The sequence below is a fragment of the Balearica regulorum genome, chromosome 26 (genome assembly GCF_011004875.1).
Source record: "Balearica regulorum gibbericeps isolate bBalReg1 chromosome 26, bBalReg1.pri, whole genome shotgun sequence".
Taxonomy (NCBI): Eukaryota; Metazoa; Chordata; class Aves; order Gruiformes; family Gruidae; genus Balearica; species Balearica regulorum.
This window is the reverse complement of record NC_046209.1, coordinates 3257067-3272685: the sequence shown is the minus strand read 5'-3', so window position 1 is coordinate 3272685 and position 15619 is coordinate 3257067. Positions and strand designations below refer to the sequence as shown.

The window sequence follows — 15619 nt, the reverse complement described above, 5'->3', positions numbered from 1 at the left end:
AGCAATTTTTCAATCTCTTAAAAAAGTCTAGTATGAAAAATAATTTCCATAGTTTATTTTTGTAAGTAATCTAGGCATAAAAGGTCTAATTAGTTAGCTAAGGCGTACATACAAAGTACTGCAAAAATACAATTCTGATTTCTCTTATTTCAGAGACCAATGTTACAGTATTACCAAACAGTTTCTGCAGAAACCTCACTAATTTTATTTCCTTGGAAAGTAAGTGCATCTTTTAAGAGAAAACTAACATCTGAATAGTAAGCTTCAATTTTACAACAAACATTTTATGCTAGACAACTTTAAGTCACAAATACTCCAAATGTAAATTTGAGATGTTATTCCAATATTATACTAAAAAAAACATGTCAGGAGAGAGTTCAAAAGCAGTAAGCTATGTAAAAGACCACAGACTGAGATCCAAAAGGCACGTCTCTTGAAGATGACTTTATATATCAGTAAAATCCAAACAGAAGAGTCTTGCTTGTCTTTCCCCTTCTCCCCAGAGAAACAACTAAGCAGCAGAGCAGGATGGAACTGCATGGGAGCGGAGATCTGTATGGGGACACTGGGCAGGATGAGATGACGGCTACTTATTGCAGAATGTAAAATGTAGGATTTGGGAAGGAAGGGCAACTTGACCCCATTTTGTATCGAGATAGATAATTCCAGCACTATCTCTGGAATAAACAGGGGATAAAATGAAGGTATGAAAATGTCAACTGATAGTAACACAGACGTTCTCATCCAGGAGCATCTGCTATTAATATAAAGGAATGTGGAAGAAATTGTTCCCCTCCCATCCACTTATTTCCATCCGTCAGTTTGCTAAAGAAATAGAAAAGCTGACCTACAAGGTACACTTGAATTTCTTGTAAAACCGTACACTTGAAAGTGTCTTTTTGAATACCAGGAGACTTACAGGCCACCTTGACTTCAGGAATGACACTTCACTAAAACGCTTGCCTTTAGAAGGGTTGTTTAGTCAAATACAGAGCTATCAAGACCCTCTGTCTGTCCATGGTTGCATCCAAGAGTTTTCAAAAACAAAGCAAATCAAAACAGTAATGCAGAAAGGAACTGCAGGCTCATGTAGCAAAAGGAAAACAAAAACTGATGGAAAGGAATGAAAATGATCATTCCCTGCTTTTCATTCACCAGGGAATGAACAACCAAACAGAAAACATGACAAAGAGTTAATGGAAGACAAATGACTGAAGAACTCCCAACTATGGAGTAAAAAAGAAAGCATTTCTCCCTCATTTTCTAGACCCTGCCCATGTAGGTAAACATTAACTACAGTATATACAAATAAATTCATCCCTACTCAACTGTATTGTTTAATCAGTAATGTTAAGGTCTAAAGCAGAGTATTCAGATTACAGCTGACTCCTCAAATACTGTGCCAGTATCTCCAACACTACAAAAAACCCTTTTAACTCATTTTTTCTGGTTCTCTTTTTATTTTGCACACAGTTGCACGGATTGATACTCCTGTTAGTCAAACAGGACTGCATCTTGAAAAAACCATTCCCTGCCAGAGCTTGATCTCCCCGTGCAGCACAGCACAGAGCAATGAAATGAATTCCCATCACGTATTTGGAAAGACCTAGTGACAGCACACCAGGATTATCTATGGGAGCCCCAAGATGAACTGAAGGTCCTTCTCCCACCTCTAGACAACTAACTGACAGATGCGCTGTTCAACCACAGCTTTTCACACAGATCAGGTGGAAAAGGCAAGCTGTGGTTGGCCTCAAAGTCACCTTGACTGGAAAGAAGTCAGCTGCAACACAAGGTTCCTCGAGGACAGATGGAGACATTTACATTGACAATAAATGGGATAACAGTTAAAGAGCTGTTAATTCTTACACTTCTGGGCACAATGTCCAGCTGTAGGCAAAACATCTATTTCCCAGTGGTACACCACCATATAATTAAAGACATGAAGTAAAGGAGAGTGTTATTCCCTTCCTCGGAATCTAAAGAGACTGACGTTTGCTAAGAACAGAGAGCAATCAGTCCTGAGGATTTATCCACGTCATGAGAGATGACATGAATTTTGTCTGTCACACACCAGCACTCAGCGTTGAAGCTAGAGAGAAGCAATTATTAGAAGCATCAGCAAATCGGACTGAAGCGGCAAGCACCTGCTGTAGCTAAAAAGCTGAAACAAGACCAGGGCAAATCTAAAGACAGAAAGCAAAGAATTCTGCTGAACATTTGCAGTAACCCGTGTGCCAAAAGCCACCAGGTCCCAAATCGCCCACCTGAGCCTGGGACATGCTAAACAGATACCGGAGACATCTGATACTGATGAAGACACAAATTTATCTCTGTGTACTGGCCCTATGTTTAGTTAATAAAGATGTTTTGGTCAACATGTTCTTACAGTAAGAGGCTACTTGTCAGCAATGGTTACAACCTTTCACATCTAAAGATGTGAAACCCAGCATCACATCCCAGGTATCGTTATACATATACCCTTCCCATTCCTTCACATCAACTTCTCCTAAGCAGTTCCAAAAGAGACTCCAAAACCTCTCACTGGGTTCTCAAAGCTTTGAGCCAAACAGGACAGCTAGTTTATTCACTTGGGTATTCACCAAACCAACTTCCACTTGAATTTTTAAGCATCTGTTCATCCTGGCTACACGTTTTCACAGATACAAGCGTATTTACCCACTAGTCGCTTCCTACACAACTCTGCAGCCATTGCTTTTTTCTTTTTCCTAATGCTGATATTTGTTCTATAATTAGAACAGAGCCATCTTTAAACTTCAGTCTGGTTATTATGTATTTTTGCAGCCTAGGCAGGTTCTGCTGTGGTTAGCAGAACATTTCATCCATCTGGCAGGCAATTAGCATGGCTCTGTCTACGTTTCTCTGAGGTGAGCCATTACCTCCCCATGTGAGCTCTCTCCTACGCTATGCCATTGACACGTATCGTTCTCAGTAGAGCAGAATCCAAATTTCATCCCCAGGATAACGTCCAGGCGAACACTACAACTGCCTAATTTTGAACCTTATCTTGTCGCCAATCTCATGAGTACTGGTAGGACTTGTCGCCGTATTGCTAACCTGAGGAAGGGAGAAGAATTGCCTTCCAGCCAACTGGCTCCAGCGCAGTAAGGGTATGTACTTGCAGAGTGCCAGCCAGGCAAGAGTTTCCAAAGATTTTGTGAACGAGGACACGACAAGAAAAAACAAAAAACCTGCTCTGATGTGGGCAAGGATAATCTAATTGTGCCTGAGAGCACAGAAATCAATATAGTTGGATTTTTGAATTTAGTAAACCTGCAGTAGTTAACAAAAAATCACACACTCCAGGATGTGTGTGTCTGCAAATTCTCTCTCCACAAATGTGCAGGCAGCTCAAGTGTACACACTCAGCTGATATTTCATTAAGTCCCTGTTTAACTTAAAATGAGATTTAAACAAACCTTTTGCCCTTACAGTGTAACAGCATTCATACCTCATCTGGAACCTGATAGTAAGGTATCAAAGGGTTAATTAACATGTATGCAGTGCATGGTTTAGGCAATATTAAATGGAAATCGCTGAACAGACAAGTGTCACTGAGTGCAATGGAAATAAATTGGGCGTCTCCTTCCGCACTTCAACTTTTTCTCCCTAGATTTGCTCAAAGCTCTCTATGCTGCTTGTTCAGTAATTTCACGCTACGCTGCTTAACAATGTAAGCATGGAGGCTCAATCTAAAACTGCACTTCCCAAATGTCACTTGTTTGTGAACACATGGCTGAACCCAAAATTGCTTTTAATATTAGAGTGGTGCCTGCTGGCATTGCTGTAGTTAAGGGTCTGTCAGAATTTCCATGATAAACCCCATTTTCCGGGGTGTAATACCATGACCATTTGCTACACATAAACCTGGTATACAAGGTCACAGCAGACAAACACGATTTTTAAAATTTACAAACCAAGTTTGCTTGGCTATTTTTGAGTTTAAGACACACTTAACACTGATTTGAGGTCCCTTACAGTTTTAGGTTTTTCTTACCATCCCTTTAACTGCAGAACAAATTCATATGTACGACTCCCACTCCACCCGGCTCTGGAGCCTCGATTACTGTCATAGGGTCTGGTCGACAGCCTTGACGGGATATGAAGAGATTACAAACACCAGCGTGGGGGACAGAGGACAAATACCTAACTTTTCAGAGGATTCTTCTGTTACGAGAATCATCTCAGTTGCTATTAGTAGCAATTGAGAGGTGTTACCCCACTGGCACAGTGAGTTTGTTTTATATTTCACAGTGTATTTCATTTTTCTATTTCATGGCACAGCCACTAGCATGCCTAACAGAAAACGCTTTTACACCACTGTAGTTTCAGAAATGAAATAATAAAATCTATTTGTTTCTTTTAGAAAAGGAGAGCGCTCAAATGCTAAATTTGTAGGCTAACAGTGGAGTCCTTGAAACTATGGGCTGAATATTACTGAAAAAAAATAAGCAAGACAGACACTTCACCTTTCAGGAACCTGATCGGCTGAGCTTGCTTTCCATGGGATGAGCTTCTCGGACACCAATTATTGCGCCATTGGATAGCCAAAGACTGCCTGCCTGCAGTTGCTGAGGGGGGGAGATAGAATACCAAAGAGGGGAAAAAGCAGGGAAAAAAGCTCCCATGGGGTGACAACCATCTTCCTTTTCTAGTTAGGTTAACGATGTTCGCTTATTAAAAATGAAAAATAGGAAGAAACAGCATGAGGATTTTTGGTGATTCTACAAGATCCCTTGAAGCCTGCAGTGCCAGAAACAGCACTAGCCTCCAGAAGCCAAAAAGAGCGACTCACGTTAGTCACGAAGCAGCCACTCAGGCTGATTAACACACAACATTGATGGCTACCGAACAGAATTCTGTGCAGAAAGTTTCAGCTTGGCTCAAAAATGGCCCAGGGCATTACAGCAAGAAAGTGGAGGGTTAAGAAGGGCGCTGGCAAGGACCCCAGGATCCCAAAGCTGAGAAGAGAATGATGCCATTCAGTAATCACCTACCTTTTACTGCTCTCAGAATATAAACCTTTGTAAAGGAAAAACGGACATCACTACGTTGTTCCACAGATTTGAGACACAGATGTACTTGCAGTTCATTTTGAACAGAGTTGGTTTTGCCCAGAACAAAGCATTAGGACACATTACAACAGTTACAGAGTCAAGTTGAGTTCATAGAAGAAAAGTAAGATGCTATTCTAGAGTGAAAACTAAGTCTGCCTTTCTGGAAAGGAATATCTGAGGCAATTTCCAAATGTTCCCCCCCCGGCCCGTAATCATTTATCCTCTCCCCAAAGACTGTGTGGAACTGATCCCCAATTTGAAAATTCACAGATCCTATTGAATCAGTTAAGCTGATCAGTTATACTTCACACTTAAAAACTGGAGAACGCAGTATGTGTGCTGTCCTGAAAACCGTCACCGACTTCAGAACTGTCAAAAGTAACAAAACATACAAGAAATTTACCCTACTGAGAAATAGCCGCACAAAGTCATTTCAGCATGACGCTCACCTTCAAACTTAACTGAGTGCATAGATTAGAGAAATTCAGATATTTTCAGAAGGTTATTACCATAGTCTTGTTAAAGCTTAAAAGAATTTCCAGCTTATTGCTTCCCCTTCAGTGTGTACCCAATTTACTAGTCTCAAAACAACCTCTTCACAAGGTGTACGTAACATCAAGCATTTAAGAAAGTCATTACTGCGCCCTTAAAATTGCACAAATTATCAAGAGGCATAAAACAGCAACATGGCACAATGAAAGAGCACATCATTGAAACAATGGCACTTTCCATTTTGTTCTTAAGGGTAAGTCTCCCACTCTCATTCTTTTGTATTTCATGAGCTAGTGGTTTTAAGTAACCTTCGTCCCAACAGACACCTACTTGGGTGGCCATTTTTCCATAGTCAATCCATCGCAAAGTGGCGAAATTGGTAGACTCAGCACAGTTGAAGCCATGATTGAAGCCAGCATGGTAACCGTAAGGAAATGTAATCATAAACTCTCCAGCTTCCTGGGTGATCTGAAAAACAAAAATAAAATGAAGAGATACCCCATAGATCAGTTGACACAGCAGCTTGAGAACAGAGACCTATAAAACAAATTCACTGGTTAAATCTCTCTCTCAACTGGAGGGTAGGCAGAACGGTCATTGCCAACTCTTGGCTAAACCTGGAACAGTTTCTTGTTAACCTCAGAAATACTGAAGTATTTCTATTAAGGAGAAAAAGACAGTACAATGGATGGAAGGGGTCACAAGACCTGAACTATTTAAAACACTTTAGCCCCAAATCTACACTCCCACCACGATGCTAGCGGAGCCAAGAAAACTGGATTTCCCTCCTAACGTGCACTCTACATTGCAAGGTCCTACTGAAGTTCTTTCACTGCACTTATTTCCCCACTGAAATGGGGAAATAGTAAGACTATCAGTCTTACTCCCATTTGTTCATCGATAAGTCAAACACCCTAAAAAATTACAGCCCACCATTTGTCTACTTGAGTAAAATCAATGCGCCAATAAGCATTATGGACATTATTAACATAAGGGTTAAAAACTGCAGATTACAGCTGTATTCAGAGGCCAACCCATTTGCATCCTTCTCAAAAATCCTCTTTTTAAATCTTATGTGGAAAAGACAATGGGGAAAAAAGGGAATTTAACTGTTAGAGTGTGGCACCGATTATAAGAGCGACTGGCAGTAATACAGCACGCTTGGAGCAATCCTTCCAGCCCAGCCCTCCCACTTAGCAAGCGTGCGACAGCACCTCCCTTCTACAGACTAGGAAAGAGGCAAAACGTGACCTTCCCTGTCTTTCCAACCCAGAAGTGCTGACAGACCTTTCACAGCAGTCACACGCCAACCAACCCCATTTGGATTCCTTCCCACCAGCACTAACTCACAACACAGCGGTTCACAGCCTACAGAGAGTTCAAAGAACTCACACCTATAAAAACAAGGATGGGTCCAAATAGAAAATGTAAACAGACAGAACTTAAAACATTTACCCACTTGGCTGGACTAACACCTAAACTTGCTAATGTTATTAACATTAGCAGAATAATTTAAGAAAAAAAAAAAAGAGAGAAAATAAAAGCTGCTATGATAACACAAGAAGCTTCAGCAGTATTTCTGGATGCTGAAGTCCGGTCTGTACCCAGCTTCACAGAGCATCCTCCCAACCAGCCCCCTCCATAAATCAGAGCAGAGTGGTAGACTGCTAACTTCAGAAGACAGAAAGATTATGTTTCTGTCAGGAAATCTACATCCTGGTGTCTTCATTTTGAGCCCACAGTGTATGTCCTCCGTGCCACTGTTGTCAACATTATCCCTACAATAAATTAGAAAGCACTCAAGATGATGGATAGGCCATGCAGAAAAGTAATAACTATTGAAGGAAAGCCAGCGCAAACTGCCACTCATGGAGAAAGCCCTAAATTTACTGACTTCTGCAAGCTCTTGAAGAATAAATGGAGAAATCAATAGGAGATTACAGAAATACACATTTTTAATTATTAAAAAGCCCTAGTATTGATCTGTTTCTTTTTTTCCAGAAGTAAATACCATTATAGAGATTTATAAATGCGTGCCTATTCACTTCATTGAAATCTGCCAAGAATTTAGATGAAGGGATCCTATCTCTGGTTCTAAAGAAAAATGGCACATTTTCACTCTCTTTGAATAATAGTGATCCTCCTTCAAAAGCTACTATTTCAGGACAGGAGGTATTCAGATATAGGCTGCTCAGACTAAAGAGATCTCCTCCTCCTTTTTACATTTAAAAACATCCTTTCAGTGAGTGCCATAGAGAAGAGAGAAGCTATCATAAAAAACACGCTTCCCACACACACATTCTGTAAACCAGGATTAGGAATTGTACTTAAGTAACATGTTAATAATCCCCCTTCCTTTAAAAAAGAAAGTTTGGTTTTGACAGTAATATTGTCCTCTATGTGTATGATGGTCTCTCCTATTTTTTGGTAAAAAATAGGGAGACAAAAATGAGATCCTTAGCATTAAGATTTCCACATATATTCAGTATGGAGGAGACACCAGACATCAATCTGCAAAAACCCTTCATGTCACAAATCAAAATATTCATAGCGGGAAGCCTAGCTAAGCAGCCAAAGACTTCTTACCAAGCAATAAATTAGAAACTCCTGCATGTAAACCACTTTGTATCCCATCCCTATCACCATACAGCTCAGTAAAGCCAACTCGGGGTAAGTGTGGAAGGAAAGTTTTCCTCTACTACCTTTTGACAAACTCCTTTGCTTCTCTGGCTTGGTTATTGATCAGAAATCCCTTAGTATGTAATTCCTAGTCAATACTGCTTTCCTCAGATAGGTGGAAAAGCAAACACACAACAATGTATTATTCTGGAGAAAAACAGGCCTACCTACAATGTTGAAACATTTAAAGTCCTGCAAGAATTTCCTTCACTTTCTGGCCCTGGCAGACCCAAGAGCACTGCCCCAACACGCTACTTGAATGGAATGGCAGAAATTAATTCCCATTTCCTATTGTCCTCCATTCTGCAGGACAACCGCACGTCACACTTCACTTAGAATGGCTAGTGTGCACCAACAGGTACTTTTTAAAGGATTATTTTCAGTTTCTTTTTTAGAAAAGTAGCACATGCTTTTTAGGCTTTGTTCAGCCAATTATTGCACCACTTAGGGCTTCTGGTTAAAACAGCATTGTAAGGAACACATCGCGAGTAGCAGCAAGACACAGCACTCAACTGATACTGAAGCAGAAAGAACCGTAAGAAGAGATCCTTAAACTTTACAGTTTAGGTCAATAAATAAAGATACGGTCAGACAGATTTTTCAGGAGCTTGCACGAGCTACAGATTTCATAGTCTTTTCTGAATATGGTATGGATAGAGAATGTCTTTTATCCTCTATCAGAAGTCGTTTCTCAGAGGGGCATCTATGCATTAAACTGAGATGCCTCCCATATTCCAATCCACATAACCACTTTCCTGAAATTTGTAAAGTGAAAATCTTTATCAAAAAATTTAGATCCCACATTCAGATAGTTTCATTATTATTTTCAACCATGTGTAGCAGGTACCTGTGATTTCACACTTGGGAATTAGTTTCCACAGATAGAATTACAAGAAAAATGGTTTGTTGCTCTCTATGAGCAATTTAATATCAACCATCATGTGCAAACCAGGCCAAGTCTAGCCACTGATGTTGAACCATAAGCACCACATTGCTTTGTGCAAGTCTCCTCTGCACTGACAGCAAACTCATCTGACAAGCCAGATGATCACACTTCAAATTTCATTCATCATAGCCTTCCACTAGGAAAAATGAAAGTCTCTGGAGCAGTAAATTGAATGAATTCATAGTTTTTATGCTATAAAAGAGCCAAGATCTTTTACTTCCATCTCAAAGAATCACCAGGCTCATCAAATCAGTCCTATACTTTGTCTCAGGTGGACTAACTCTAGCAAAACCACACTTAAAAAAAAAAAAAGATCAGAATTTGAGAGTTCTTACTTAGAAAAGGATGGCCATAAAATATTTCTACAGCTGATGATGCAGAGGGGATGGGGAAGGATGAAACCACTTTGAATCAAGCATTCTTTGACACTTCTCACTGGAGTTATGAGTCCCGGTACCTCTAATTCAATTCCTTTCCCCACATCGAAAGGCTGTCCTTGGCCATCCTGGCAGGGGACAGGCTCTGTGTGCCAGTAACACACAGCAGTAGTTGTTTGACTCATTCCGCACAGATACTAAATCCATGGTAAGCGTGCTTGGCTGAGGAGATTTACTTCTTGCCAGAAGACTTTAAGAATAAGCATATTAAAACAATCATACCAAATAAACATGACCCCTCATTTCAAATAAGAGGATTTAAGAGATTCATGGATCTTAGCGTAGAACGCTTACACAACGGAGAACCAGCACATCTAACTCCAGTTTTTGGTTCATAGTGGATCCAGGAGAAAAAGCGTCTGTCTTCAAGAATCACCAATGAGCTATGGTGCCTACTGATAAGCCACAGCATCTGTATTACAGTTTGCCCCTCTCTTCCTGGAGAGGCTCCCTAATTGACAAAGTTAGTTCTAGGGAAAGCTGTTATGACGAGAAGCACTTCATAGAAAGTGTCTTGGCCAAACCACAAATCCTCATTTACAGGCAGCCACCTGGTTTAAACCGATAGGATACATTTAGCATAATAATGCATTTAGAAATTAAGCAAATGGCTCCCCAGTGGTTTGCAATGAACTGCTTCCTTAAAAGAGGGGTGCTGTGCTTTGTGCACTCTACAACTCGCCAGTGTCTTCAACACAGCCTTTGCACATACCCGGTCAAAAGGGATGCCATACTTCTTCAAGATTGAGGGTGAAATGAGGGTCATCTTGTGACGGAGGAAAGCATCACATCCCTGAGAGCTTCCTGGAAAAAATCCTGTGGAGACATTAAAGAGAGGAGTGTCATTACAGGAATATTCTATCCAGTCATTATTTAAGCAGAGACAAGCTGACAAAATGAAAACCTGCCTCAATACTTTACAGAGATCAAAACAATAGGCATACAACTGAAGATGTCAGCAATTAGCACATCCCTCAATATTCAAAATACCATAGAAATGTTCTGACAAAAACTTGCATGTTGAGGCACGTAAGTCTAAATTCCATTCAAGTTGAGAGTTAACATCGAAGACTTCTATGGGAATAAGCAACTTGGTCAAAGTCTCAGTAAAACCCTAGGAAATTAAGACACAGAACCCAGCTGTCCCAGGTTTTGGCTAGTACACTAAACCCTGAGCCACTCTTTTTCTGAATCTGGACAAGGAAAAAGCGACAAGCATGCACCATCTACTCCAAACACTGCTACGTCCTTCGTACACCTTCTCTGATGGGCAGCTATATTATTCCTGGGAAAGTAATGCAACTTGTAAGATTCCAGATCAATCTGCCCTACATATCACCCCCTAACAGAAGGGGGGTGTGAAAGGCATGTAGATGTTAATATTCAGTCAAAAGAAAGAAAGGAAATAAAACATATCCCTCAGGAGGCAGTGGAAGGAGGGACACTCATTCACTGGTGATCTGACTCAGCATCTCAGCACTATGAAGTGTGAGGTTCTACCACAGCCACAAGATCCATGCCGAGCTATTAAAACAAATCACAAACAATTAAAAATACTAAAATTGTGGTAAAAACTGAACAAATCCCTTGATGTCAGCACTTCGCTCCCAGAAATATCAGCTAAACCAATGTAAAATCATTTTCTTCAAGACCATGCATCTCACTCCAAGTGGGTGATTCAATAACAAATTATGTGTTTATAGGGATTAAAAAAACATCACCATTTAGGAAAATAAATAACCCAAGCTCTGGAAACAAAACTAATTGATGAGACATAATGGAAGGGGTTTCAGAAAGTGAAAAGGAATACTGGATTCCAGGTTTTCTTATATTTTTGTACTAAAAGCATTTCAATTAAAATTATGACTGTCTGCTACCCAGTCTGTCGTCCCTCTCTGCAGTTCCTCTTTTTAATGCACAGTTTAAGTGGCTCTCATTAAAGCTACTAATAAAGAAGCACATTTTAAGTGATTAGCACCAATAACATGGCAACACATTAACATTCTCTCCATGGGCTCCACAGCTCTCCCAGTGAGCCCATTTACAGCTCGGCTATTCATTTTCCATATTAATTGCACACTCATTTCTCTATAGTAAACTTCTTCATAGTATAGGCCACCGATGCAAAGGACAGGGAGAACGCCCAAGAAGAAATACCGTTTCACTGTAGTTTCCAAACATTACCCAGCCCAACTTCCAAAAAGTACTCAGCAACAGAAAACTAAAATAAAGACAAAATTATTGATAATTTGCTTCTGGTTTTATACACTGCCAACCATTGATGCGCCTCAGAAATTGATCACCAGTAAAATTAAGTTACAAACGGCAAGATACTTAGCATTATTTACGTCAGATTTTGGTGTGGTATTGCGGATTCTACAGAACACAGGTCATCTGGATTTATTGACTTTTTAATAGATAAAAAAGTAACTTTTATAAAACCTGGCAAATGACTAAACTGAACTGCAGCTTTGAAACGCAACGTTTCTGAGCAGCCATTTTCAGTATTATTTGCATTTAGGGATCATGGCTCTCAGTGCACAGGAAAACAATACTACCATGCTCTAGGACATTTATACTCATTTATTCCACATTTATCCTACACAAGCAATCGCTCCCTTCAACACTCTCCTCTTTTTTTATTCGGGTATGAGACAGTCAATAAAATGTCAGACTGTCAGCAAGAAATGTCATTACTATGAATTTGCCTACTTTTCTGAAAAAACAGTATCAGAACTTCTTTATTTGGCATCAGAATACAGTCTTCCAGATTTTCCTGCCTGATTCTGCTGGACTAACTTCAACAACAGATTTAAATCATTAAAGTATGCCTCACTGAAGATGAAACACATAGATTTTGGGTTAATTATTTTGGGACAGGAGCTTTTTTTAGCTGGGCAGCGCATAGAACATTTGCAAGTGATCAAAAATAGCAACAAAACCCAAACACAATAAATTAAAATAGATATACTTCTGCAGTCATACACGTTCCCTGACGCTTCCAGCGTTACCCACTGGAAAGCAGCAGAAATGCCAAGGACAGGACGCCGGAGTCTGCGCTTGCTGCTCGTGCTGGGGGCGTGTGGTCGCTTTACCGGACGACCTTGGCAGGTAGTCAGGCAAGAACTCAGACACAAAGTATAGTCGCAGGCAGCTGAGGCTGGCGCTTTGCAAGGCCAAAAATTTACAGCCAGCCTAGTGAGAGGGAGTTTATCACAGCACAAGCTAGCCCTGCTGCTTCTTTTTTTCCCCTTTATTTTCCTCTTCTTTTTTTTTTTTTTTTTTAAGATGGACTTTATTGTACTGAAAGGATAAAGGAGGATGAGGCTGGAGCAAAACCCACCAAACCCATTGCATATCATTATAGAGGGAAGCAAGAACTAGCTATTCTCCATGAATGCTGTTGCTGAATTTGTAAGCATTTCCTACTTCTGACTGAAAGCAATCAATGCTAATACACGATATGCAATTTTTACAGCATAGGAAGAAAGAACAGTTCCTACCACCCTTTTTCCCTGCAGAACCTGTGTCTGGGGGTACCCAGCAGACCCCCAGGCAGCACTCCTTGCAGTCAGAACAACAGTCCCCAGCTCACCGTGACAAACCTCATATTACACATGGAGATGCACGAGGGGTCTCTTATTAAGCCCTTTTCCCAGACGTAGAAGCCTTTGGGCTCAATGCCTCAAAATTCAAGGGGTTTTTCCATCAATTTTAGTTAGGGTCACGGTGTGTCAGAAGACTGAGGCTTTAAGAAAACAGTTGCACTAGCAGGAAAATTCACTGACAAGTTTTCTGACTCTGAAGCTATTATACCAATGCAGCAGGTTCATCAAGCAGCTCTTGCAAGATGAAATTATAGCAGCCAGTTCAATGTCAATTCTTTGTCAATCTGTTTAAAAATCAAGGCTAGGATTCTCCCCCGGCTGCTTCAGTTTTTACTGAGAACATACCCAGGAGGAAGCAAAGCTTACCTTTCGCCAGGCGTTCCAGTCTCTTGCCATGTTCTGGAGGGATGGCGTACCTAGGAGAAAGTTAACACAGAAGAAAAAATAAAAATTTTTTAAAAAATAGTATCACCCTATAATGTAAAAACAGTGAAAGAAAAAGACTAGAAACAAGTGTGGTAATAACTTTTAGCACAGCACACTTAGAATTAACATCTGGAAATACAACCAAAATTGCAGAATTCTGGAAGGTATCAGTAACACATAATTATAATACATGGAAGAAAGCCAGTCTTTTATTAAAAGTTCTTAGACATGTTATATGATGTGTGTTATTTTCCTGTAATTTTTTTAAACAGCATTACAGGACTTCACAAGGTAGAAGGAAAACCAAGAAGACAAAGTGATGATACAGCACTGGAAAAAACAGAAATAAATCGGTATGGGGAACAGCAGGCATGTTTTTCGCCAGGAAGATACCTGCAAAATGAAACCATGGAGCTGTGCTAAATATTAACAGGCAAGGAATTTCAGATGGGCTGAAAAGGTGTGAAGGAGGGTCTGTGTACATTGGCATATTGACAGCAAATTATCTTAATCTGTGTAAATATTTTTCATCTTGTTCAAAAAGTAAATATTCTTCACAATGGCTGAAGCAGTCAATCCTTCTATCTGTCTGATGTGAAATAAGAGAATTGAAGTATTTGATAATTTTCTTGACTGAGTGAATGAAAAAGCAGGGTCTTCTGAGAAAAACAACATTGAAGGGTATAGGGAACAGTTTCTACACTTTTTAAAGACATATTTGTTAGATTAGGGGTAAAATGAGTGCAAGAGAATTCCATTGAAATGTGGGGGATTTTTTTCCCCACAAGTGCAAAGTATTGAACGTCATTCTGAGGGAAAAAAACCAAAATCAACTGCCTAAAGTCACACACAAGCCTAACTGAGATATTCTCCTGTGATCACTGGAAAACAGCGACCGAGTCCTACTTCTAAACCAGTTTTGCCATGTGAAGAGATGATATAGTAAGTTATAGAATAAAACGAAGCCTTCCACTGAGCTCTGCTGCATGTGCAGCCGCTGCTGGCTGCTGCAAGCGTGCTCCCCGCTTCAGAAAGTCAAGAACAAGAAATTTCCGGTTTCTTACAGGAAATTCAGCTGCTTCAATGTGCTCTAATAAAATGAAGAGGTTAAAAACCACTTAAAAACAAGTGCAAAAAAGCTTCTAATAGTTGCTGAAACAGTGCTCTGCATGATGTTCATTTACAAAAAAAAAAAAAAAAAATCAGGAGTTTCAAATAGTTGGTTTTCTTCCCAAAAGTTGTTAGTTACCTTACTGCTTTGAAGTTATACTACCTTGGTAGTCACAGAAGCAAAAATCAGGCAACCAAGATTTTATGTGTTCAGGTTATAAAGACAGAACTAAACATGTTGAACATGATGACATACGTAATAATGTCAATGGAATTTTGTAAATGATTGTTTATATACTGCATCAAATTAAATGTGGCTCTCATACCAGTTTAAGAGAATTTTGAAAATTTATATTTGAGAATGACATTTATTGCCAGCTATAGCTTTTGTTCAATATGAATAATAAAAAATACATTATTTTTGTTATTTCCAATAAAGATGTCAAAAGCATCATGTCTCATTACAACAAGCTGAAAACAGGATATTGTAGCAGGCAACTGCATGATCTTAACAAGAGGTAAACAGTATTGCTCTAGTTATGATAGGATCTCTCAAAATACACCTGATTTTAGAGGACTTTCAGCCTGTTCCCTTGCTCAGCTTCTCAATTTTCAAGTCTAAAGTTTATCTACAACGCAAGGAGTCAGACAGAAGTCATATCCCAATTGCTTTTGTACAGAACCAAAATTTACCTCTTGTGGTCCAATAGGTTGGAAAGGATATCAAAGGACAGAAATCATACATAGGATGCTTCAAGATTTAAATGTTAAGCCGATTTAAACTGATGGCTTTAAAAAAAAAAAAATCTAAGGGAAAACACTATGTAGCACCTAATCTTGTAA

General features: G+C 39.7%; 1 protein-coding gene across 4 annotated transcripts in view; it reads right to left on the bottom strand.

Moving 5' to 3' along the window:
• The window catches only part of KDM4B (lysine demethylase 4B), a 90904-nt gene that overhangs the window by 41303 nt on the left and 33982 nt on the right, over positions 1-15619 (bottom strand). For all 4 annotated transcript variants that reach the window (XM_075776775.1, XM_075776776.1, XM_075776777.1 and 1 more), the window contains exons 6-8: positions 13607-13656; positions 10345-10448; positions 5901-6038 (exon numbers count right to left, since the gene is read on the bottom strand). In XM_075776775.1, coding sequence (XP_075632890.1) covers positions 5901-6038; positions 10345-10448; positions 13607-13656 — 292 coding nt within the window. The remainder of the gene's footprint in view (positions 1-5900; positions 6039-10344; positions 10449-13606; positions 13657-15619) is intronic.